Source organism: Somniosus microcephalus, chromosome 14, assembly GCF_052327205.1.
Source record: "Somniosus microcephalus isolate GS21.2 chromosome 14, FLI_Smic_1.0, whole genome shotgun sequence".
In the NCBI taxonomy this organism is placed as follows: Eukaryota; Metazoa; Chordata; class Chondrichthyes; order Squaliformes; family Somniosidae; genus Somniosus; species Somniosus microcephalus.
The window spans coordinates 3799985-3823778 of NC_141000.1; the positions used below are offsets into that span (position 1 = coordinate 3799985).

Consider the following 23794-nt stretch of genomic DNA (forward strand, 5'->3'; position numbering starts at 1 on the left):
GCTAGCAATCTAGATTGTAAAATTCAGTCGTATAGAGAAGCAAGAAATATGGTGCTGCTGTTGCTTGATCAGTTACCAACCGATATCAGCAGGTCCTACATGCAAGAGAATACCCGAAGCAGCTAGTCTCAACACAATCAAAAGTCAACAATTAATTAGACTCCTCCATCTAATCAGACTTTGTATTTCTTTTTTTTTGGCTATATTTTTTTAAACACAGCTGGTCGCAAATGATGTGTACATAATAGTGTACTTCAGATATTACAATAAGCTGGCTTGTCTGTTTTGTTCTCTACTTTCGATGGGGATCGGGCGGGAAAGTAAGTTGATGTAGAAGTTCAGCCATGATTTTATTGAATGGCGGCGCGGGCTCGAGGGACTGTATGGCCGTGCAGGCTCGAGGGGCCGTATGGCGGAGCGGGCTCAAGGGGCCGTGTGGCGGAGCGGGCTCAAGGGGCCGTGTGGCGGAGCAGGCTCGAGGTGCCCTGTGACTGAGCAGGCTCGAGGGGCCGTATGGCGGAGCAGGCTCGAGGTGCCCTGTGGCGGAGCAGGCTCGAGGTGCCCTGTGGCGGAGCGGGCTCGAGGGGCCGTGTGGCGGAGCGGGCTCGAGGGGCCCTGTGGCGGAGCGGGCTCGAGGGGCCCTGTGGCGGAGCGGGCTCGAGGGGCCCTGTGGCGGAGCGGGCTCGAGGGGCGGAGCGGGCTCGAGGGGCCGTGTGGCGGAGCGGGCTCGAGGGGCCCTGTGGCGGAGCGGGCTCGAGGGGCCGTATGGCCGACTCCTGCTCCTATTTCTTATGTTCTTGTGTTCTTTCCTATTGAATGGAAACCTTATGCCATTGTATTGCGGTGCACTCAAAAGATTTTATTGAGTTGTGCTGCCCAGCATTCCACTCGTGGGAAGTTCTCAGAATCTGCTATCACCAAGGCCGTGCTCAGACCTGCATCAGTCAGCAACAATCCTCCTCAATGGGGGGGGGGGGGGGGGCAGCAGGGCCTCTCGTTGAGTTGACTCCACATTAGCGTTCCTGGCAATGGAAGACTGGGGCAGAGTCAGCCCACAGTGGCAAGCTTGGTCATCAGATAGCTAGCTGGTCCATAGTACTCCAGGACACTGCTGATGATTGAACAGCCAGCCTTTCCCCATTAATGGCCTCTGGCAGGATTGATCCATCACTCAACCCAACCCACCTTCAGCTGTTTCATCGAAGACCTTCCCTCCATTGTAATGTCGGGATTGGGCTGGTCACTGAAAATTCCAGTGTTCAGCACCATTCACAATTCTGATAATGAAGCAGCCCTATGCCAGCCTACAAGTGGGCAGTTGACAATTCATGCTGTATGAGTGCAAGTGATGACCATTTCAAACAAGAAACTCCAGCTACAGGAAACTCTTTTTTAGCCGGCACTGACGGGACCGACGTGGTGCCGGTTCATCAAAAATTCCAGATAACTGAGAGCTGTAGTAAAAGATACGGAGAGCTGAGAGCTCCGTATAAAGCAACAAACCCTGTTGCTTAGCAACAGGTGCAGAACAATGGCCACAAGTTCCAAGCGTCTCTGTAGCTTAGCAACAGCTGCAGCCACACCCGATTGCACAGCAACAGATCGAGGAAGGCAAGTAATATGAAGTAAAACTTACCTGAACCTACTCCTGAATTTTGCCGGTTAACTGAGATTTCCGGTTATTTAGGTGCCGGTAAATCGAGAGTTTCCTGTATTTCCCTTTTACCTTCAGTGGCACCACCATCGCCAAGTCCCCTACCATAACATCTTTGGGTCTTGGACGTTTAACTGGATCAGCCATATTAATGCCATGACAGAATCTGGGTACTCTGACGCATGGCTCACTGCCTGACCCTCAAATCCTGAGTTTGAGTACATGAGTGTGCTCACCACTCACCTGGATGGGTGCAGCAGCAACAACATTCAAAAAGCTCAGCACCATCCAGGACAGTGTAATTAGCTTGAACTGTGCCCCTGCCATTGAACTCGAATACCCACCCTCACCACCACTGGTGCACTGTGGTTACAGTACGCAGGATCCATAAGATGAACTACAGCAACTCCCACTCCTGTGAGCACTACCACGGAGAAGGACAAGAGCAGTAATGTCATAGGCGCACCATCGCCTCCATCCCTCCCAAGTCCATCCTGATTTGGACATATATCGTCATTCCTTCATTGTTGCTGGAATTCCTTGTCGATCAATGTTGTGGGAACACGATTGCCACAAAGACTGAAGCGGTTCAGGGAGACGGCCCACCTGAACCTTCTCGGGACAAGTAGGGAGAGACTATAAATACGTGAATCACCCACATCCCAAGAACAGATCCTTAAAAAAATGTCACTGGATGCCTCCTGGTCACCTTCAGGTAACTCTGCAAACCAATGTCCTAGTTGGCCAAGTAGCAGGAAGCCTACCAATGCTTAACATGATTTAGCTGGTTCAGCTCCAGCAGTCCATCTGTGCATACTTAGAGTCCCTCAGCTTGAGTCTCCTAATATGCATCTTAGCAGTAAGGACTTAAGTGGGAGTGTTCACTCGATTTCAAACAAACGGAAATACTACCTGTGCTGTTCAGTAATTTGGTTTGGGGAAACTTAAACTTGGTTTCCATGCACGTCGGGCTGCAGCTAACCAAAGGAAATCGCCCATCAATCAACTGCTGTTTGTGGGAGCTTGCTGTGCGCAAATTGGCTGCAGCATTTCCTACATTACAACAGTGACTCCACTTCAAAAGTACTTCATTGGCGGTAAAGCACTTTGGGACATCCTGAGGTCATGAAGGATGCTACAAAAATGCAAGTTCTTTCTTTCCTTCCTTCTTCTCCTTTCTTGTAGAACAATAGGTTTTGGAAACATATACTACATAAGTTTCCGATGGGTCCAGTTATATATGTACTATGTATTAATGAAATAATGTAAGGAGTGTGTGCAGTACAGCGCGTTCCTGTTTTTGTTTACTAAATCTATATGTTTTGTATTTCGACCTCTCCTTTAGAGGATGGTGAATTAAGAAGGACATTGCAGTCTTTAGCCTGTGGCAAAGCTCGTGTGTTGAACAAAGTCCCAAAGGGAAAAGATGTAGAAGATGGAGACAAGATAATCTTTAATGATGACTTCAAGCACAAACTGTTCAGAATAAAGATTAACCAAATCCAGATGAAAGAAACTGTATGTCATCCCTCTAATAATGTGACATTTTACCAAAAATCAACTAATTCCAATGTATAATGAGAATGTATTGTCATTGTTACCCGTCACCTTCATACTATTGACTGTTAAAATGCAGCATTTCTGGGGCAATTCCATGAATATTTTTTCTTGTCCCTTTTCAGGTTGAGGAGCAAACGAGCACTACCGAGCGGGTATTCCAGGACAGACAGTACCAAATCGACGCTGCTATAGTTCGAATCATGAAAATGAGGAAGACACTCAGCCATAATCTCCTTGTTTCAGAACTCTATAACCAGTTAAAATTTCCAGTGAAGGTAATTGATGATTTTTTTAATACAAGATATAATTTGGGGGAAAAAAGACTTAGAAGGTTGGCAAACAATTGGCTACGTGTCTGTTTTGGCCCCTGAAATTCTACAGGCACTGGCCACATTCCACCTCTCCCTGAAATCTGGAAAACTCTCCCCCAACCTGAGGCTAGGTCAATTGAAAATTCAAAAACTGAGATTGATAGATTCTTTTTGGATAAAGGTATTAAGAGATATGGAGCAAAGATACAGATCAGCCACGATCTAATTAAATGGTGAAACAGGCTCGAGGAGCTGAATGGCCTCTTCCTGTTCCTATGTTCTTCAACTTGTATGAGCCTAGATGGTGTTGGTAGATTGTGATGCGCATCACAGGCCTCACCTGCCCTCACCCAGTACTCTCACATGGACACTATCTGGCAAGAATCATTGGTTAATGATCAGAGGGGAGAATTCCAGCTTTACTTTCCTCTCCCAAGGTTCCCGAGTCCAATTGTACCGTAGCACAGCTCGCCTAACGAGCACAAAGCGGGGATTGAACCTGGACCCTTCCTGCTCGTTCCCACTCTGGCCAGTGTATTCACCAGCTGAGCTATCAAGGGGCTTCTCCTGATGACAAGCCCACAATGCTGGGCCGCAGCCTCTGCATGCTCGACTACAGCTGCACAAACAGCCGTGGCTCTCTGACTTCATTCAGTGACCACTGTGCGTGTTTGAGTCTTGACGCACTGCCAGTGTTAGTGAGCTATCACATAATGGTGGGATAATCCTTTTTTCCCCTCTTCCCCCTAGTGCCACGAAGGTGAAATAGCAGTCAGCCATCGCACCAGCTGAGATTGGCTAACTCAGCACAGACGAGTAGTCGAGTCTGGGATGTTCATGGCCTCTCCAACCATCTGGTATTTTTACCCACTCGGCCAGCAACAGAACCACACACCAAGTGTTGTTGCTTAATTTCTTTAAAAGTGAAGTGTATTCTGTTGAACTGTTACATAATCCTAAATATATAAAGGCAGATAGCTGCACGCCTGTTAGTGTCCCTCCGTTAACCCATTTCTGCTGTTAGAGGCAGCATTCCTCAGTTGTACACCTTCGTATGTATCTAGGAATTGCAGTCAACCCACGCCATATCTTTATGAACATTGGCCTCCTGCCAGTTTAAGTCTGATGTAGACCTTGGTCTTTTCCTCCCATTGTAGCCAGCAGATCTAGAGTTTGTCTTGTCCCACACCAGAGAGAGGTTTGCTTATTATTTACTTAAAGTGGGAAACACATTTTCAGTAGTTGTGACGGTCTCGTGTGAAATGTCAGCTTGGACAGCTGTGTTGAGTTGTTTCATGTCCTTGTGGCATTGATCTGCGAGCCTCACCCTCATTCTTCATTCCAAGTGGGCCTAGAAGTTGCTTTGGGTGCATAAGGAAAGCTACCTGGATGTTGAGCTGAAGGGATAGAGCACAGATCCCAGGAGATGAGGGTGACTGGTGTACAAGACACTGGTATGGCCACCGTGCCATTAACGTAGAAAAGAGCATCCAAACTGGTGCATAGTTTGAGACAGTTGGAGCTGTGAGGCGAGCTTTAAGAGACTGGGATTGGTTACTCTGGAGAGATTATTTGAGATTCCAATGGGATAAATTAATTGAACCCCGATAATAGGGCAGCACAGTGGCATAGTGGTTAGCACTGTTGCCTCACAGCGCCAGGGACCCGGGTTCGAATCCGGCTTCGGGTGACTGTGTGGAGTTTGCACATTCTCCCCGTGTTTGCGTGGGTTTTCTCCGGGTGCTCCGGTTTCCTCCCACAGTCCAAAGATGTGCAGGTTAGGTTGATTGGCTATGATAAATTGACCCTTAGTGTTAGGGGGATTAAATACATGGGGTTACGGGGATCGGGTGGGATATGTGTCGGTGCAGGCTCGATGGGCCGAAATGGCCTCTATCTGCACTGTTGTGATTCTGTGAATATATTCCAGATTGGCACAAACTTTAGATCCAGGCAGCACTCAACTTTACTCAGTTTCTTGGTTCACTAAAGGACATGGCAGATTGAGTCTAGAGCAGAGTTGCACAGAAATGCTTTCACTGTTGATATTATATGGACGAGCTGGGTGGTCAAAACCTACTTCCGAGTAAGTCCCTAGTGACTCCCCATAATTCAGAGTAAGTGAGAGCACACTGTCTACTGTGCAGAAGGCTGACATTTGTGGGAAGTGTTAGACAGTTGCAGTAAGCGGTGCTTTTCTGGGGGCTGTTTTTAAGATGTTGTTTTGACAACAGATCAAGCTGTACCACTTGATGCGGACATTAGGTGCCAAAATCGGGGCTCCCTTTCCTCGCACAGCTCAAAACCAAAAATAAAAGATTCAGTACTCGTAGAAAAGCTGTTGTTTGCGTCTCTCATTTTGAATGCGATACAGACCGGACTTTTGCTGTTCTTTGGTTGGATAAGAGAGAAAGCTTTGGGATTGGTTTACACAGATTATCTCAGTACTGCTGATACCATGCCTTTTGGAGACACTTTATTAATAAGTGGACTCTTTAAACTGCTAGTTGGAGGTATGTATTATTAAAAATGAAGTCTAATCTTTGCTTGTTTTTGTTTTTCACCCTTGTCCCTGCTTTACCCAATATTCAGCCTGGAGACCTGAAGAAAAGAATCGAATCTCTTATTGACCGGGACTATATGGAGAGAGACAAAGACAATGCCAACCAATACCATTATGTGGCATAAAGTACAGACCAGGACCGTCTCAATGCTGGATCGCAACTCTACAATGTCAGTAAAATGTCAAGAGCACTGATTCTGTCTGCACCCTTTTCAGATTCTGTTTGATTGTTAACACAATCCAGCCGTAGACACGTCTGGGAAGCAAAGGAGGCGTCCCTTTCAGGAGAGATGCCCTTGGGGGTCCCTTTCACACAGCTTCTAGCATAAGCCTTTGCTTTCCTGAGCATCACTTCACTAAAGCGTGTGAAAGGGGTGCAGGTATAAACACACTTGAAGCAGTCCAGCTACTTCTCTCGCAAGTGGCTGAGGACTGATTGTGTTTCCTGTCTATGTTCATCTGGTTTCACGTGAAACTCATGCTGTCTGCACTTGTCACTCCCCTCCCCTCACTATATAACTAATGGCCACATCCTGGGATCTTTCAAGAGACTCCCAATTAATATATATAAAAAAATAAGATGCCCCGAGTACAAAATGCTCCACACTATACACCGACTTTTGTAGTTGTACGGCATCGGTGAAGTGAAACATTATTCTTTTTGATACGTCAATTGCCAGTCATTAGATTGAACAACCTAGGCAACTAATGAAGTAATTAACTTTGAGCAATAGTGGGAGCCATTATACTTCTGCTCACTCAACGCACATCGCAGGGCAACATTTAGGTGGAATGTTGTGCGTGTATCTTGTTTTACGTAAATCGAAAAATGTTACTTCAAAATAGAGAGAACTTGCTTTCTAGAAAGCCTTGAAGTGCCAAAGACTAGAATTTCAAACATATATTCCACTAAAAATCCTCTCCTATAAAATAGTATTAGTTGCTATTACAGTAATAATGGCCCAGTACTCTAAAGTCAGTCCTGCTCTTGATATTTGCTTTAGGTAGACTAACTGAAGCCTCCTTCACCCACCGCCATCAGTCTTCAGGTAACTTGACGTTACAATTGCTTTTTCATAGTCTCTCTCTTTAGATGACACTGCCTGTTCATTGATGATTCGCTATTTCACAGAAGATCTTGAAGCTTTGTCTTTGCAGAAATGTACATATAAGAACAAAATGCTTTGTACAATATATATAAGTGCTCCTTTGTATTCCTTCACACTGTAAATCATTCAGATCGCTAACTAGTTTGATGGTAGAGATGGTCAGCTGAAACTTTGTGAGTTTTGTGATAACTTGTTACATATTGTAAATATGTTACCTCTCGGTTCAAAAAAGTCCTAAAAATTATTAGGGTCTTTGTCTTGCGATAACTGAATATAAAATGATTTTCTGCCATGGGTTAAGTGTTTTTATTGGCTTAACATTTATACAACTTCTCGCTAATAAATTTTCACAACTTGTAACATTAAGTATTTATAGTGACAAATTAAAACAACAGTCGCCTGTAATTTCTGTATCTTTAATCATCGCAACACTAATTTATCTTGCAGCAGTTGCAGTTCTTTTGCCATTTTTATGTTTGTAGCTGGTAATCAGTGCCTGGGCCAGTTGTGCTCGAGGTAGTGACCTGCTGACCAGGATGTGGTGGCTGGAGCAGGGGTGGGAGACAGCTGGAGGGCCAGAGACACGGAATTGGGAGTTTCAGTGTGAGTTAGTGACGCAGTCAGGGAGTTGGTAACAGTTTTTTTTCCCCCCACAAGCAGATGGGAGGATGTGCGTGATAAGGGAGACAAGAAGGTAGTCAGAGATAGCTATAGTGGTGATGGAGACCTTCGGGCCAGTATGGAAGGTAGCATCCAACAGATGGAGAGGGTGGGGTGTGTCCGGAGAGAGTGAGGGGGGAGGGTCCGGAGAGAGTGGAGGGGGGTGGGTGTAAGAGAGGGGCCGGGTCAACGTTCTCAGCGATCACTGCTTGCAATTGTTGGACAGAAACCTGGAAGCTGCACTAAGATGTGTGTCTCAGAATCACGGCTGAATTCCAAACTTTGGTGAAAGAGAAAGACGGGAAACTTTCCCTCTGAATGGTGGCTGATGTTTGTTCAGTAAACACACCCGTGAAGTACGTTTACCTGTATTGTTTTTGAGGTGTTTTCTTCTCAAATGTGACTAAAACGGTGTCACCGTAACCTCACCTGGGGTTAGTGAATTCTGTTGAAAAACACGGCCATTGAGAAACTGCATGGAGCTTTCTCAGACCATTAATATCAGAGCTTTCTAAAAGAATGAATTTGACTGAAAGATGCCCCCTCCTCTGCTGAAGGCTATGCTCATTCAGGCCTGGATTTATACATGGAAAACAGCATGCACATGTCTCTCAATAATGGCTTATATTAGTACATTGTGCGTGTGCGTTGTTCAATGTTTCCCTAATTCAGGGTACTGTGCATTTACCATACAGCTTTGCACAGGGGAGTTCTGCAGGTTCACGAGCTGTCACCATGCGATGGGATTAGCCTAGTCCTTTCTATAGGATCGGTGATCCAACTCTGTCTTTTTACAAGTTTAGAAGTTTTCAGAGATCAAAATCATTTGAAGCAGCAGAAAATTCAGAAGACGTCTTTATCTTTCAAACTGGTTTATTTGCTCTATGAATATGATGTTATATAAGCCAGTATCAATTGTAAGTGAAGAATAAAACATCACTTCTACTTCTAAAGGGGACTTTGACAGATATTAATTAACCCAATTATAGAAACGGCTTGCTTTTTATATCTTTAAATAACAAAGATTTTCTCTTGCAATTTTTTTTAATGGGATGTGGGCGTCGCTGGCAAGGCCAGCATTTATTGCCCTCGAGAAGGTGGTGGTGAGCCGCCTTCTTGAACCACTGCAGTCCGTGTGGTGAAGGTGCTCCCACAGTGCTGTTAGGGAGGGAGTTCCAGGATTTTGACCCAGCGACAATGAAGGAATGGCGATATACTTCCAAGTCAGGATGGTGGGGAACTTGGAGATGCTGGTGTCCCCATGCGCCTGCTGCCATTGTCCTTCCAGGTGGTAGAGGTTGTGAGGTGCTACCGAGGAAGCCTTGGCGAGTTGCTGCAGTACATCTTGTAGATGGTACACACTGCAGCGCCGGTGGTAGATGGGGTGCCAATCAAGCAGGCTGCTTTGTCACAGATGGTGTCGAGCTTCTTGAGAGTTGTTGGAGCTGCACTCATCCAGGCAAGTGGAGAGTATAAGGTTTTGGGGCAGTCAGGAGGCGAGTCACTTGCAACAGAATACCCAGCCTCTGACCTGCTCTTGTAGCCACAGTATTTATGTGGCTGGTCCATTTAAGTTTCTGGTCAATGGGTGACCCCCAGGATGTTGATAGTGGGAGATTTGACAATGGTAATGCCGTTGAATGTCAAGGGGAGGTAGTTAGGCTTTCTCTTTTTGGAGATGGTCATTGCCTGGCACTTCACCACACACAAGCCTTGCTATAAATCCATAACTTCTGTTGTGTTGACTAGCAGGTAAATTCAGAGTGTATTTACCTACCTCACCCTCCCAGCGGCAACTTGTGCCCTTACGGGAGCAGTTCTCACCCCTGCCCTGCTCTCCCTTCTAGTGGGGTCGCTGACGAACCCTAGCAAGCAACAGTAGTTGAGGGTTTAGAAGACATCCCGTGAATGAATTTTTAAAAAAAGGTCTTGGCTCAAAACTGGTGAGCCAGAATTTAAGGGAACTGAGTGTTGCAACGGATGAGGCACTGGTCTTTCACCTCGAACGAAAATGTCTGCAAGGATCCCATGTAAAAGGAGCCTGGACAGTCTCAACCTAGTTAGCATGGACCCACAGCACAGAACTGCTCATCTAGCACTAGTTGACTGTCATTCAGAGAGCCCAGAGGATGACTGATGGGAGAGGGGAAGGGTGATGTACATTCTTGTGGTTAGACTAGAGGGAGCTTTACTCTGCATCTAGCTGTGTGACTGAAGTGATGTGCTCTGTGTCCAGGACTAGCATCCCTCATCTTGATATGCACAAGAAGAAAAGTTTTAAAAGGAAAAAAAGATTTGATTCAGACTCACTTTTTCAAAATTTGAAGGTTGCAAATGTAACACCACTATTCAAGAAAGGAGGGAGAGAAAAAACAGGGAACTACAGGCCAGTTAGCCTGACGTCAGTCGCCGGGAAGACATTAGGCAGTCAACATGGTTTTATGAAAGGGAAATCATGTTTGACAAATTAGAGTTTTTTTAGGATGTAACTAGCAGGGTAGATAAAGGGGAACCAGTGGATGTAGCATATTTGGATTTCCAAAAGGCACTCGATAAGGTGCTACATAAAAGATCACACAAGATTAGGACTCATGGGGTTGGGGGTAATATAATAGCAGAAATAGAGGATGGTTAACAGACAGAAAACAGAGTAGGGATAAACGGATCTTTTTCAGGTTGGCAGGCTGTAACTAGTGGGGTGCCGCAAGGATCAGTGTTGGGGCCTCAGCTATTTACAATCTATATTAATGACCTAGATGAAGGGACCGAGTGTAATGTATCCAAGTTTGCTGATGATACAAAGCTAGGTGGGACAGTAAGCTCTGAGGAATGTATGGAAATGTGAGGTTATTCACTGGTAGGATGAATAGAAAAACAATATTTTTTAAATGGTGAGAAACTTTCAAATGTTGGTGTTCAGAGAGATTTGGGTGTCCTTGTGCAAGAAACACAGAAAGCTAGCATGCAGGTACAGCAAGCAATAAGGAAGACAAATGGCATGTTGGCCTTTATTGCAAGGGGGTTGGAGTATAAGAGTAAGGAAGTCTTGCTACAATTGTACAGGGCCTTGGTGAGACCACACCTGGAGTACTGTGCACCGTTCTGGTCTCCATATCTAAGGAAGGATATACTTGCCTTGGAGGCGGTGCAACGAAGGTTCACTAGATTGATTCCTGGGATGAGAGGGTTGTCCTATGAGGAGAGATTGAGTAGATTGGGCCGATACTCTCTGGAGTTTAGAAGAATGAGAGGTGATCTCATTGAAACATACAAGATTTTGAGGGATATTTATAGGGTAGATGCTGAGAGGTTGTTTCCCCTGGCTGGAGTGTCTAGAACTAGGGGGCACAGTCTCGGGATAAGGGGTCAGCCATTTAAGACTGAGATGAGGAAGAAATTCTTCACTCAGGGTTGTGAATCTTTGGAATTCTCTGTGGATGCTCAGTCTGAGTATATTCGAGGCTGAGATCGATAGATTTTTGGGCTCTAGGGGATTCAAGGGGATATGGGGAAAGTGGAGTTGAGGTCGATGATCAGCCATGATCTTATTGAATGGCGGAGCAGGCTCGAGGGGCCGTATAGCTCTTACTTCTTATGTCCTTATAAAGTACAAGGTGTTTGTTTCCTGAAATCCGTGTCAGCAGAGTCTATTTCTGTACTATAAGGTTTACATTACAGAGAGCCCAGAATAAGAAGCTTCAGCGAACAACCATAGTTACGAGCATATGTAATACAACATTTCTACTCCCTGCTCATGCAAGAAACGTGGGACCTGGACAACTGCTAATTGAAACTGCGCCATAATCCCTCGCTGGTAACCTGAGACATTTCAATCCGTGGAAATCAGCTATTTTCCGAGATCTTGTGAGAACAACACAAACGGGCTGGAAAAGCTGAACAACAGATGGTTGGCCACTGTGGTTCCAAGGTAAATACAAATAAAAGAGAATGATGAACTTCACTGAAACACAGACCTGGTGCCCACTCTCTTATTTTATTATGTGTTGATGTTAACAAATGATATATAAACGTTCTGACCATCCGAAGTTAGTTTGATAGAAGCAGCACCCTTGGGAATCTCTACCACACTCGACAGGATTTCACTCCTCGATTCATAAATGACATCCTGGGACAGTTAAAAGCTTTGCTGAATTCTTCAAAGTTACTCATTGACCCAATAACCCTGAAAGTAAAAGAAATGAATTCACCTTGCAGGCACCAATATTAACCTAGATTCGAGTTAAATGGATATAACAATTTTTTAAGTACTGGAACTCAGAAAACCAAAGTAAAGGAAGTGTCTCATCTCGAGGACCTGAGCTCAGATTCAGTCCAGAGGACAGATACTCTGCTGATCCAGCGTCCCCCGTGAGACTCAGTCCTAACGGACATGAGCAGCAGCAGAACACTTCTCCTAAATCTGCACTTATTGGCAATCTCACTCACCCTGGCAGCCCTAAGGATAGTTTATGAGAGAAATTGGAAAATAAATGCCAGCTTGGTGCAGTGGGGGGGTGATCTTCTGAAGATGGAGTAGAGGGAGTTTTTCTCTGCACTTGGCTGTACAGTACTCGTGCTGAGAGTGTTTGATAATGGCACAGGATGCATGAAATGGAACGTGTACCATTCTCCAGTATGGATATCGTTCATCTTGTTACAACAGCTTGCATTTATGTAATGCCTTTAATGTAGTAAAACGTTAAAGCATCTGACTGAGGCTTATACACTACAGGAGTTCTGATTATTTTTTTAAACAATAAACATTTTGTAAATGGGAGTTACCATGAGAGCGTAATCCTACCTGAACTCAGGAGGACTGTGAACTCCATTCAGAATTTTATTCCTGGCTGCCGCTGGTCTATAGACGTTGCATCTAACCTAGAAAGAGTGAAGATCAGCACACTGTCAGCATTACTCAAACATTTACCCATGATGTAGAACCGTACCAGAGACGTGTTCAGCTTTACACCGACCCTGAAGTACCTGGAGCGGAAACTGACAGTAGGGCAGGAGTTATGAGCGATGCATCCGCCCCGATACATTTTACGAGTTTGTGCTCCGAGCACACCATTATACGATGCGTGTGCATTTCAGGAATTTGAGTGTGGAGATCAGCACGCCCTGCATTACACTGCTAAAGGATGGAGAATCGTGCTGGATGCAATGCACTCTGTGATTTCCTGGGGCAGGGGGGCCGTCACTCTGATTGGCGGGGGGCCGTCACTCTGATTGGCGGGGGTCCATCACTCTGATTGGTGTCCCTTTTGAGTCACTGTAGTAGCAGTTAACACTGGGATTTATAAGCCGGGCCCAGACATTAAAATCTGGAGCAGCAGGAAGCCTGGTTACTGAGCAGGATAATGAGTCAGAACTGGTAGCTTTTCTGTGGCATGAGGTCACACTGATTTTACCTCAAAAGCATGACTTGTAGCTGTCAAGGGATTGTGGGGTTTGGAGTTTAACTCAAAACATGAAACTGTCTGCCAAGTCAGGCACTGATAAATTGGCCAGGAAGCATCCGTGGAGAGAGAAGCAGAGTTAACGTTTCAGGTCTGGGACCCTTCATCAGAACTGTTCTGATGAAGGGTCCCAGACCTGAAACGTTAACTCTGTTTCTCTCTCCACGGATGCTGCCTGGCCTGCTGAGTATTTCCAGCATTTTCTGTTGTTAGTTCAGATTTCCAGCATCTGCAGTATTTTGCAATTATTATACTGATAAATTGGATTATTTTTGAATGAAGTCAAGCCTGTTGCACAATGATAGATTTTATTAAAAAAATAAAATCTAACTTTTTTTGCAAGGAATCCATCATCCTGCAAAAATAGGCTGTCTTGAGAGCTGCAGGTGCCCCTTGTAGTTCTACAATAGCAAAATACTGCGGATGCTGGAAATCTGAAATAACAGGAAGTGCTTGAAACACTCAGCAGGTCAGGCAGCATCGAGGAGAGAGAAACAGAGTTAACATTTCGGGTCAAACCCTTCGTCAGAACCCCTTGTAGTTCTGTTGAAATTGCAAAGCAGAAAGTCGCGATCATTGGCCTGGAGGAAGACTGTCAGGGAGCATGAAGGTTCAGTTAGTTTGGCTCGAGCTCTGTCGACCTGGACAGTAGAGGAGACCCACTATCCATACAGCCTTCCCAGGGCTCACTGTGAATGGGCTTGCACACTTGTGGTTCCTTAGTAGATAAAATGTTCTGTGGGCAGGTTCTTGGGCTTTGAAAGGCTGGCCTCCCCTGCTCTGGTCACCATACATTAATCATTCTCGGGTGATTAGATTAAGTTGCATGTTTTGTGTAATGAGACAGGATTAATTAATGATCTCGTAGTAAAGGATCCTTTAACGAAGAGAAAAAAGATTTGCATTTATATAGCGCCTTTCACGACCACTGGATATCTCAAAGCGATTTACAGCCAGTGAAGTACTTTTGAAGTGTAATCACTGTTGTAATGTGGGAAACGCAGCAACCAATTTGCGCACAGCAAGCTCCCACAAACAGCAGTGTGATAATGACCAGATCATCTGTTTTTGTTACGTTAGTTGAGGGATAAATATTGGCCCCAGGACACCGGGGATAACTCCCCTGCTCTTCTTCGAAATAGTGGCCGTGGGATCTTTTACATCCACCCGAGAGAGCAGACGGGGCCTCGGTTTAACGTCTCATCCGAAAGACGGCACCTCCGACAGTGCGGCACTCCCTCAGGCCTTGTTGTGGATTTTGATAATCAGGGGGCAGTACTGTGTGGCGGGGGCAGGTTGGTAGAGGACCTTTGTCTTACGGATGTTTAGTGTGAGGCCTATGCTCTCGTACACTTCGGTGAAAGTGTTGACGATGGTTTGGAGTTCGGCCTCCCGAGTGTGTGCAGACGCGTCATCTGCATACTGTAATTCGATGACAGAGGATGGGACGACCTTGGTTCTGGACTGGAGGCGACGGAGGCTGAACAGTTTCCCGTTTGTTCTGTAAATTAGCTCCACTCCAGTGAGGAGCTTACTGAGGGTGAGATGGAGCATTGCAGCAAGGAAGATCGAGAAGAGCATTGGTGCGATGACACAGCCTTGCTTGACCCCGGTTCGTACGTGAATTGGGTCTGTGGTGGAACTGTTGATCAGGATCACAGCTTGCATGTCGTCGTGAAGCAGGTGGAGGATGGTGACAAACTTTTGAGGGAAGACGAATTTGAGGAGGACGCTCCATAATCCCTCATGGTTGACAGTGTCGAAGGCCTTTGTGAGATCAAAGAAGGCCATACCTCGGGAGCCTACTGTCAACAAGGGCAGACGTCAACGACGAAGTCCAACACCGCCTTCAGTGTGCCAGTGCAGCCTTCGGTCGCCTGAGGAAGAGAGTGCTTGAAGACCAGGACCTCAAACCCGGCACTAAGCTCATGGTCTACAGAGCAGCAGTGATACCCACCCTGCTGTATGCCTCAGAGACTTGGATAATGTACAGCAGGCACCTCAAAGCACTGGAGAGGTACCACCAACGCTGCATCCGCAAGATCCTGCAAATCCACTGGCAGGATAGGCGCACCAACGTCAGTGTTCTTGCTCAGGCCAACATCCCCAGCATCGAAGCTTTGGCCACGCTCAATCAGCTCCGATGGACGGGTCACACTGTCCGCATGTCCGATACATGACTCCCAAAACAAGCGCTTTACTCGGAGCTCCGGCACGGCAAGACAGCCCCAGGTGGGCAGAGGAAACGCTTCAAGGACACCCTCAAAACCTTGAAAAAGTGCAGCATCCCCACCGACACCTGGGAATCCCTGGCCCAAGACCAGGCAAAGTGGAGGAGAAGCATCCAGGAAGGCGCCAAACACCTCTAGTCTCTTCACTGGGAGCAAGCGGAAGCCAAGTGCAGGCAGCGCACATCAACCCAAGCACCCCACCCACCCGCCCCGTCAACCACCGTCTGCCCCACCTGTGACAGAGACTGTAGGTCCCGCATTGGACTCATCAGTCACCTGTGAACTCATTTTTAATGTGAAAGCAAGTCATCCTTGGTTCCGAGGGACTGCCTAAGAAGAAGACGACTCCCTCAGCACTGCACTGGAGTGTTAGCCTAGCTTTATGTGCTCAAGTCCCTGGAGTGTGTCTTGAACCCACAACCTTCTGACTCGGAGGCAAGTGTGCTACCCCCTGAGCCACAGCTGACACAAGAGTGATCATAACATGATACAATTTCACATTCAGTTTGAGGGTGAGAAACTTGGGTCTGAAACTAGTGTCTTAAACTTAAATAAAGGCAATTACAAGGGTATGAGGACAGAGTTGGCTACAGTGGACTGGGAAAATAGATTAAAAGGTAAGACAGTAGATAAGCAGTGGCAGATTTTTAAGGAGATATTTCATAACTCTCAACATTCCAGTGATAAAGACTCTGAGAAGGATGAACCATCCGTGGCTAACTAAGGAAGTTAAGGAGGGTACAAAATTGAAAGAAAAGGCATACAATGTTGCGAAGATTAGTGGTAGGCCAGAAAGATTGGGAAATTTTTAGAAACTTGCAAAGGATGACTAAAAAAATAAAGAGGGAGAAAATAGATTATGAGAGTAAACTAGCAAGAAATATAAAAACAGACAGTAAGAGCTTCTACAAGTATATAAAAAGGAAGAGAATAGCTAAAGGAAACGTTGGTCCCTTAGAGGATGAGACTGGGGAATTAATAATGGGAAACAAGGAAATGGCAGAGACTTTGAACAAATATTTTGCATCTGTCTTCACGGTAGAAGACACAAAGCATCCCAATAATAGTGGAAAATCAAGGGGCAAAAGGAAGGGAGGAACTTAAAACAATCACTAAACTAGAGAAAAAGTACTAGGCAAACTAATGGGACTAAAGGCTGACAAGGCCCCTGGACTTGATGGCCTGCATCCTAGAGTCTTAAAAGAAGTGGCTGCAGAGATAGTGGATGCATTGGTTGTAATCTTCCAAAATTCACTAGATTCTGGAAACCCTGGTGGGGCCTTATTGCAAGATACTCCTGATCTGTCCAAGAATCTGAAGCACTTCAAGGTGCTTATATGTTTGATAGCGATCTGCTGCATTGACCTAGTACCTTTGAGCCAGTCCTGAAGAGGCGGAGCCTTCATCTCCTAGGAGCAGTCTGCTTTCTCCTTCAAATAGCCCAGGCACAGAGGATTGTCTTAAGGTAATGTGCTGCCCGGGAGAGAGGCATTGACCAGCTCGACTGTGCACTGCTGGCCACTGACCACTTGCACATGGATGGAATGGAGGGGCTTATGGTTCACGAAGGCTGTGGATACGGGTCTGGATGGCCACTTGGGAGCTAGCAGTAAGGCCCTAGACTTTGGAGAATCCGGTGATGTGAAAAATCAATTGCAGTGCCCTCTCAGTCTGCTGCTGATTTCCAAGGACAATGTGATGGAGTTTACCTTGGTGAATTATGGATCAGTGAGCAGCCTGTTACATCTGTGCACTGCAGATCAGCTGATGTTGCTGAAGATGTCCCCGTCCCCGCCCCAACCCCCACCCCCACCCCGGTTGCTTGGAAGGAGCCCGAGGGTTAAAACCAGGGCTGTGATGACCTTGATTGCTGTTGCTGGCTGTGTCCCTTTAGTGGAAGTTGTGTGCAGGTCAGCTTGGAGCAAACAGCACAACTTCGTCCTTGCTTACTTGCGGAGTCAGAGCTTGTAAAGATAGTTTTCCTCAGACTTTCCCAGCTGGATGTGCCTGGATCTCTGGCATGGTTCTGTGGGTCAGGTTTGGTGTAGGTAGTCTGCCTCTAGTGCAAGTGAACGTGCCTCACTTCCTCCCTTTCATCCGCTCCTTCCTTCTCCAAGCAACAGAGAAAAGAGGGGAATCCCCGTTGGAATTCCCAGATCCAGAATTTTGATTCTAGCAACAGTAAATTGCTAGGAGAAATCTGGGACAAAATTCTCCAAAAATAAATGAATACTGAAAAATTCACCTGTTACAAGCCCAAAATTCAAGTTTGCTTTCAAATATTTGGGCAGAATAAGCGAGTGCCCCATTACAGTCACTTTCTCAGCCCAAATCATGTCTGACCCTGATCACCCATTTTATACGGGTGATCCGCGCACACAGCACATTGACCGTGATTGTGCCCATTTCAATATCATTACTTTCACTACTCACATGAGCATAACTTAAAAAGAAGAGCTGGTTGTTGGTCAGTCGCAGCCCTGGCAGGAGTGCCTCCTCCCGGCTTCCTCTCTTCTCCCTTATCCATTTCCTATAGGCCTGGAGGGAAACACATTTTATCATCAAAAGGTCAGCAACACAATTATTTGATAAACGGAATGGTCAGAACGGGTGAAATTCCATTGCGTGCTATTTTATAATCCTTACCCTGTTCTTTATTTCAGCTGCCATGCTTCCTTATCCTCATTTTTAATTGGGAGACACAATTGCATACAAATATTTTCTGATGGCTATGTACGGTATGGTCACGTGGTATTCACAGGAGCATACATGGGCTTCACGCTGAGGGCCACAAGCACTTGGTGGGGCTCGGGTTTGGCTGGGTCAGGCAGATTGAGAAGGACCGACCTGTACAGAGGCGAATCTCCCAGGGTTGGGTAGTTGCTCTACATGGGAGGGTTTAGGAGCCCAGTTGGCTCATGGCTGTGTTTGAAGTTGGCTCACTGTTGCCTTGTCAGAGTATGTGGTGGACGTCTGAGTAGAGAGTCCCTGAGTGTGGGATGTTGCCCGAGTCTGTGTAGAGAGAGTCCCTGAGTGTGGGATGTTGCCCGAGTCTGAGTAGAGAGAGTCCCTGAGTGTGGGATGTTGCCCGAGTCTGAGTAGAGAGAGTCCCTGACTGTGGGATGTTGCCAGAGTCTGTGTAGAGAGAGTTCCTGAGTGTGGGATGTTGCCCGAGTCTGAGTAGAGAGAGTCCCTGAGTGTGGGATGTTGCCCGAGTCTGAGTAGAGAGAGTCCCTGACTGTGGGATGTTGCCAGAGTCTGTGTAGAGAGAGTCCCTGACTGTGGGATGTTGCCCAAGTCTGAGTAGAGAGAGTCCCTGACTGTGGGATGTTGTCCGAGTCTCGAGTAGAGACAGTCCCTGACTGTGGGATGTTGTCAGAGTCTGAGTCAGTCCCTGACTGTGGGATGTTGCCCGAGTCTCGAGTAGAGAGAGTCCCTGACTGTGGGATGTTGCCCGAGTCTCAAGTAGAGAGAGTCCCTGACTGTGGGATGTTGCCCGAGTCTGAGTAGAGAGAGTCCCTGACTGTGGGATGTTGTCCGAGTCTCGAGTAGAGAGTCCCCGAGTGTGGGATGTTGTCCGAGTCTGAGTAGAGAGAGTCCCTGACTGTGGGATGTTGTCCGAGTCTCGAGTAGAGAGTCCCCGAGTGTGGGATGTTGTCCGAGTCTCGAGTAGGGACAGTCCCTGACTGTGGGATGTTGTCAGTCTTGAGTAGAGACAGTCCCTGACTGTGGGATGTTGCCCGAGTCTCGAGTAGAGCCCATACATAACCCATTCCGATTGGTATATATATCCACTGGTGCTTCACCTGCAGTTATTGTGGGAAGGTTCTGCCCTTCATGGTGCATGGTCTTGTGACTTGCAGTGACAGATACACGATGCCAGGGAGGCCCGTTCTCCAGTGGGTAGGCTCATGGGCACAGGCCCAGGTCTATTGGAATTGTGTTCTCTGTCTCCAGCTCGCTGTCCAGTACAGCTGAATGCAGGGTCACGGCCACATGTGTAGCAGTGGGTCTTCCTGACTGCAGCCCTTCCTCCCCGGGGAGGGGTGGAATTTGGGAAGCATATGCAGGATGCTGTCCACTTGATGTATTCTCTCGAGCTGGCCCCTTGCACATTCTGCTGCAGCGGGTTATTGTGGGTGTTTGCTCCGTTCCCCTTCTGCTACCTGGGAGTCTAGACCTCGTCATTAGGGCCTTCTGTGTTGTCTTTTCATCTGGGGGAAAAACTGAAGCAAAGGGGAGAGGCGTGTTTGCCGGGCTGTGTGAGGAGCAGAGAGACTGTTCCAAGGGTCGATTGACAAGAGGTTTCTGAGCGTGTAATTTGGACAGAGAGATGTTGAGTGAAGGTTGCCAGCTGTTTGACGGCGATAATACGGCTCCATTTCAAGGAGTTGGCCGAGCCCAGCTGATGGAATTATAGAACGATACAGCACAGAATGAGGCCATTTGGCCCATCGTGCCTGTGCCGGCTCTTTGAAAGAGCTAATTAGTCCCACTCCCTGCTCTTTTCCCACAGCCCTGCAAATTTTTTTCCTTCAAGTATTTCTCCAATTCCCTTTTGAAAGTTACTATTGAATCTGCCTCCACCGCCCTTTCAGGCAGCGCATTCCAGATCACAACAACGCGCTGCATAAAAAAAATTCTCCTCATCTCCCCCCAGACTTTTTTCCCAATTATTTTAAATCTGTGTCCTCTGGTTACTGACCCTCCTGCCAGTGGAAACAGTTTCTTTACTTGTGCCAGTTTCAGAATCTGCCACTGATGAATGCGTCTGGGAGTTCTCCGTTGTGTCCGGTTGGGGAGGGGCGGTAGGTTCCGTGGGATTTTCCAGGCTGAGGCTGCTTTTATAGGTTGTCCCTGAGCTCTGGGTTTGTGTAAGGGGGCTGCTTGTTGGAGGCTGGGGGGTTGTGTGGGTTAGCCGGATGCCAGCTCGTAATTCCGGAGATTGGGAAGTGGAGCCCTCCTTCATATCTGGAGAAGTTGGGGCATCACAGCTTCTTGTTTGCCCGTAGGAACCTGGATATGCACCTGTGGAGGGGTCAGAGCTGCCAAGCCGGGAGTTTGAGGTGGTGAGCTGGCTGCTCCTAGCATATGCTAGTCAGGATGGGGGGGGGGGGGGGGCAGGTTTACTTGACACAGGCTAGAGAGTTTGGGAATTACAGGCACCAAAATAAATTTGGAGCCAGCCTCTAACCAAGATTTGTAAATGTGTCGAGGGGAGGAGCAGACCCTTGGATTGGGATGGTTTAGTACGTCTCCCGAGAACCAGACAATCTCTTTGATCTCTTTTTGGAAGGCACCAAGGAGTGAGACAGCGGGTCAGTTACATGGGGTGCGATGTCAGCAGAAGTGAGATTTTTGTGTCTCTCTCCTCTGGCCTTTACCCCGGCGAATGCCTGGGCTCGCTGTGCTGCTCGTTGCCAGGGTGAGGGTGAAGAGGAGTAGGGATCAGAAGGGGAATGCAGAGGAGCTGAGGTCATTTGATGTGGGGTTGGACCGTGTGCTATTTTCAGTGCAATGGTTGACATCGATGCATTATTTTAATCAACTCGGTGAAATTGTCTGTTAGAAATCGGCTCAGCGGAATTTCACCCCAATGCCAGGAATTTCCTTGGGGGTTCTCCCAATTCAGCAGACACTCCTTTTACATGGTGTATCCGGAGTTTCGGCTGAAGTTATGGTGGCCGATCAGGAGAAACCAGAGGAAACTCCCAGCGCAAATGTTTATGGCATTACCGTACCCTGAAAGCCTGGCGAAGCCCAGCGTTGTCGGCGATGTTCTCTCCCAACGTTCTCTTCCCCTTTATCTAGAAGACACAAGGTTAGTAACCATGCTTTATAGATGCCCAAACTATAATGACAACAACTTGCATTTATATCGCGCCTTTAATGTAGAAAAAATCCTAAGGCGCTTCACAGGGGCGATTATCAAACAAAATTTGACACTGAGTCACATAAGGAGATATTAGGGCAGATTTGGTCAAAGACGTAGGTTTTATGGAGCATCTTAAAAGAGGAGGGAGGTAAAGATTGGAGAGGTTTAAAGAGGGAATTCCAGAGCTTAGGGCCTTGGCAGCTGAAGGCACGGCCACCAATGCTGGAGCGAAGGAAATCGGGGATGCACAGGAAGCCAGAATTGGAGGAGTGCAGATATCTCGGAGGGTTGTAGAGCTGGAAGAGATGAGAGAGATAGGGAGGGGCGAGGACACAGAGGGATTTGAACACAAAGAGCGCTGAGAGCGGGAGCAGCGGTATAAAGAGCGCCGAGAGCGGGAGCAGCGGTATAAAGAGCGCCGAGAGCGGGAGCAGCGGTATAAAGAGCGCCGAGAGCGGGAGCAGCGGTATAAAGAGCGCCGAGAGCGGGAGCAGCGGTATAAAGAGCGCCGAGAGCGGGAGCAGCGGTATAAAGAGCGCCGAGAGCGAGAGCAGCGGTATAAAGAGCACCGAGAGCGGGAGCAGTGGCACAAAGAGCGGCGAGAGCAGGAGCAGCAGTATAAAGAGCGGCGAGAGCAGGAGCAGCAGTATAAAGAGCGGCGAGAGCAGGAGGAGCGGCACAAAGAGCGGGAGCAGTGGTATAAAGAGCGCCGAGAGCGGGAGGAGTAGTATAAAGAGCGCCGAGAACGGGAGCAGCGGTATAAAGAGCGCGGAGAGCGGGAACAGCGGTATAAAGAGCGCCGAGAGCGGGAGCAGCGGTATAAAGAGCGCCGACAGCGGGAGCAGCGGCACAAAGAGCGCCGAGAGTGGGAACAGTGGTATAAAGAGCGCCGAGAGCAGGAGCAGCGGTATAAAGAGCGCCGAGAGCGGGAGCAGCGGTATAAAGAGCGCCGAGAACAGGAGCAGCGGTATAAAGAGCGCCAAGAGCGGGAGCAGCGGCACAAAGAGCGCCGAGAGTGGGAACAGTGGTATAAAGAGCGCCGAGAGCAGGAGGAGTGGTATAAAGAGCGCCGAGAGCGGGAGCAGCGGTATAAAGAGCGCCGAGAGCGGGAGCAGCGGTATAAAGAGCGCCGAGAGCAGGAGCAGCGGTATAAAGAGCGCCGAGAGTGGGAACAGTGGTATGAAGAGCGCCGAGAGCAGGAGGAGCGGTATAAAGAGCGCGGACAGCGGGAGCAGCGGTATAAAGAGCGCCGAGAGCGGGAGCAGCGGCACAAAGAGCGCCGAGAGCTGGAGGAGCGGTATAAAGAGCGCCGAGAGCGGGAGCAGCGGTATAAAGAGCGCCGAGAGCGGGAGCAGCGGTATAAAGAGCACGGAGAGCGGGAGCAGCGGTATAAAGAGCGCCGATAGCGGGAGCAGCGGTATAAAGAGCGCCGATAGCGGGAGCAGCGGCACAAAGAGCGCCGAGAGCGGGAGGAGCGGTATAAAGAGCGCCGAGAGCGGGAGCAGCGGTATAAAGAGCGCCGAGAGCGGGAGCAGCAGCACAAAGAGCGTCGAGAGCGGGAGGAGCGGTATAAAGAGCGCCGAGAGCGGGAGGAGCGGTATAAAGAGCGCCGGGAGCGGGAGCAGTGGTATAAAGAGCGCCGAGAGCAGGAGGAGCGGTATAAAGAGCGCCGAGAGCTGGAGGAGCGGTATAAAGAGCGCCGAGAGCGGGAGCAGTGGTATAAAGAGCGCCGAGAGCAGGAGGAGCGGTATAAAGAGCGCCGAGAGCTGGAGGAGCGGTATAAAGAGCACCGAGAGCGGGAGCAGCGGTATAAAGAGCGCCGAGAGCGGGAGCAGCGGCACAAAGAGCGCCGAGAGCGGGAGCAGCGGTATAAAAAGCGCCGAAGGAGCGGACCGGGTGGGACCGCAGCGAGAGTGAGCAGTCCCGAGCGGCAGCAACTCAAGAGAGGCAGTTTTTGGAAAAAGTGACGTCAGAGTAAAAAAAGTGACGTTGGCACAAGGGAAGGAGCTGATTGGTGAATAGCTGGGGAGTGTTTTTTGTTAAGTTTTAAGTTTATTTTTGCTGGGTTAGTTCTTAGTCTATTAAATAGAGCCATGGCAGGACAGCTCAGTCCTGTGGAGTGCACATCCTGTGCCATGTGGGAAGTCCTGGATACTTCACGTAGCCTGGACGATCACATGTGTGAGAAGTGTCGCTAGCTACAGCAACTCGAGCTCCGGGTTTCGGAGCTTGAGCGGTGGCTGGAGTCACTGCAGTGCATCCGCGAGGCTGAGAGTTCCGTGGATAGCACGTTTCTAGAGGTGGCCACCCCCCCCAGCTTAAGAGTATGCAGGCAGAGAGGGAATGGGTGACTGCCAGACAGAAGAGGAGGA

The 23794-nt window shown here is 47.9% G+C and overlaps 2 protein-coding genes across 5 annotated transcripts in view; one reads left to right on the forward strand and one right to left on the reverse strand.

The window, feature by feature from the left end:
* LOC147107270 (cullin-4A-like) overlaps positions 1-7491 on the forward strand; it is a 75988-nt gene extending 68497 nt beyond the window's left edge. The window contains exons 18-20 of the mRNA XM_086006137.1: positions 3000-3172; positions 3337-3489; positions 6118-7491. Of these exons, the coding sequence (XP_085862263.1) occupies positions 3000-3172; positions 3337-3489; positions 6118-6213 (422 nt within the window). The 3' untranslated portion in view covers positions 6214-7491. The remainder of the gene's footprint in view (positions 1-2999; positions 3173-3336; positions 3490-6117) is intronic.
* Positions 7492-11832: 4341 nt separating this feature from the next.
* The window catches only part of phex (phosphate regulating endopeptidase homolog, X-linked), a 225177-nt gene continuing 213215 nt past the window's right edge, over positions 11833-23794 (reverse strand). For all 4 annotated transcript variants that reach the window (XM_086006138.1, XM_086006141.1, XM_086006139.1 and 1 more), the window contains 4 exons: positions 21289-21354; positions 17981-18085; positions 12659-12735; positions 11833-12040 (listed from right to left, as the gene is read on the reverse strand). In XM_086006138.1, coding sequence (XP_085862264.1) covers positions 11938-12040; positions 12659-12735; positions 17981-18085; positions 21289-21354 — 351 coding nt within the window. In that variant the 3' untranslated portion in view covers positions 11833-11937. The remainder of the gene's footprint in view (positions 12041-12658; positions 12736-17980; positions 18086-21288; positions 21355-23794) is intronic.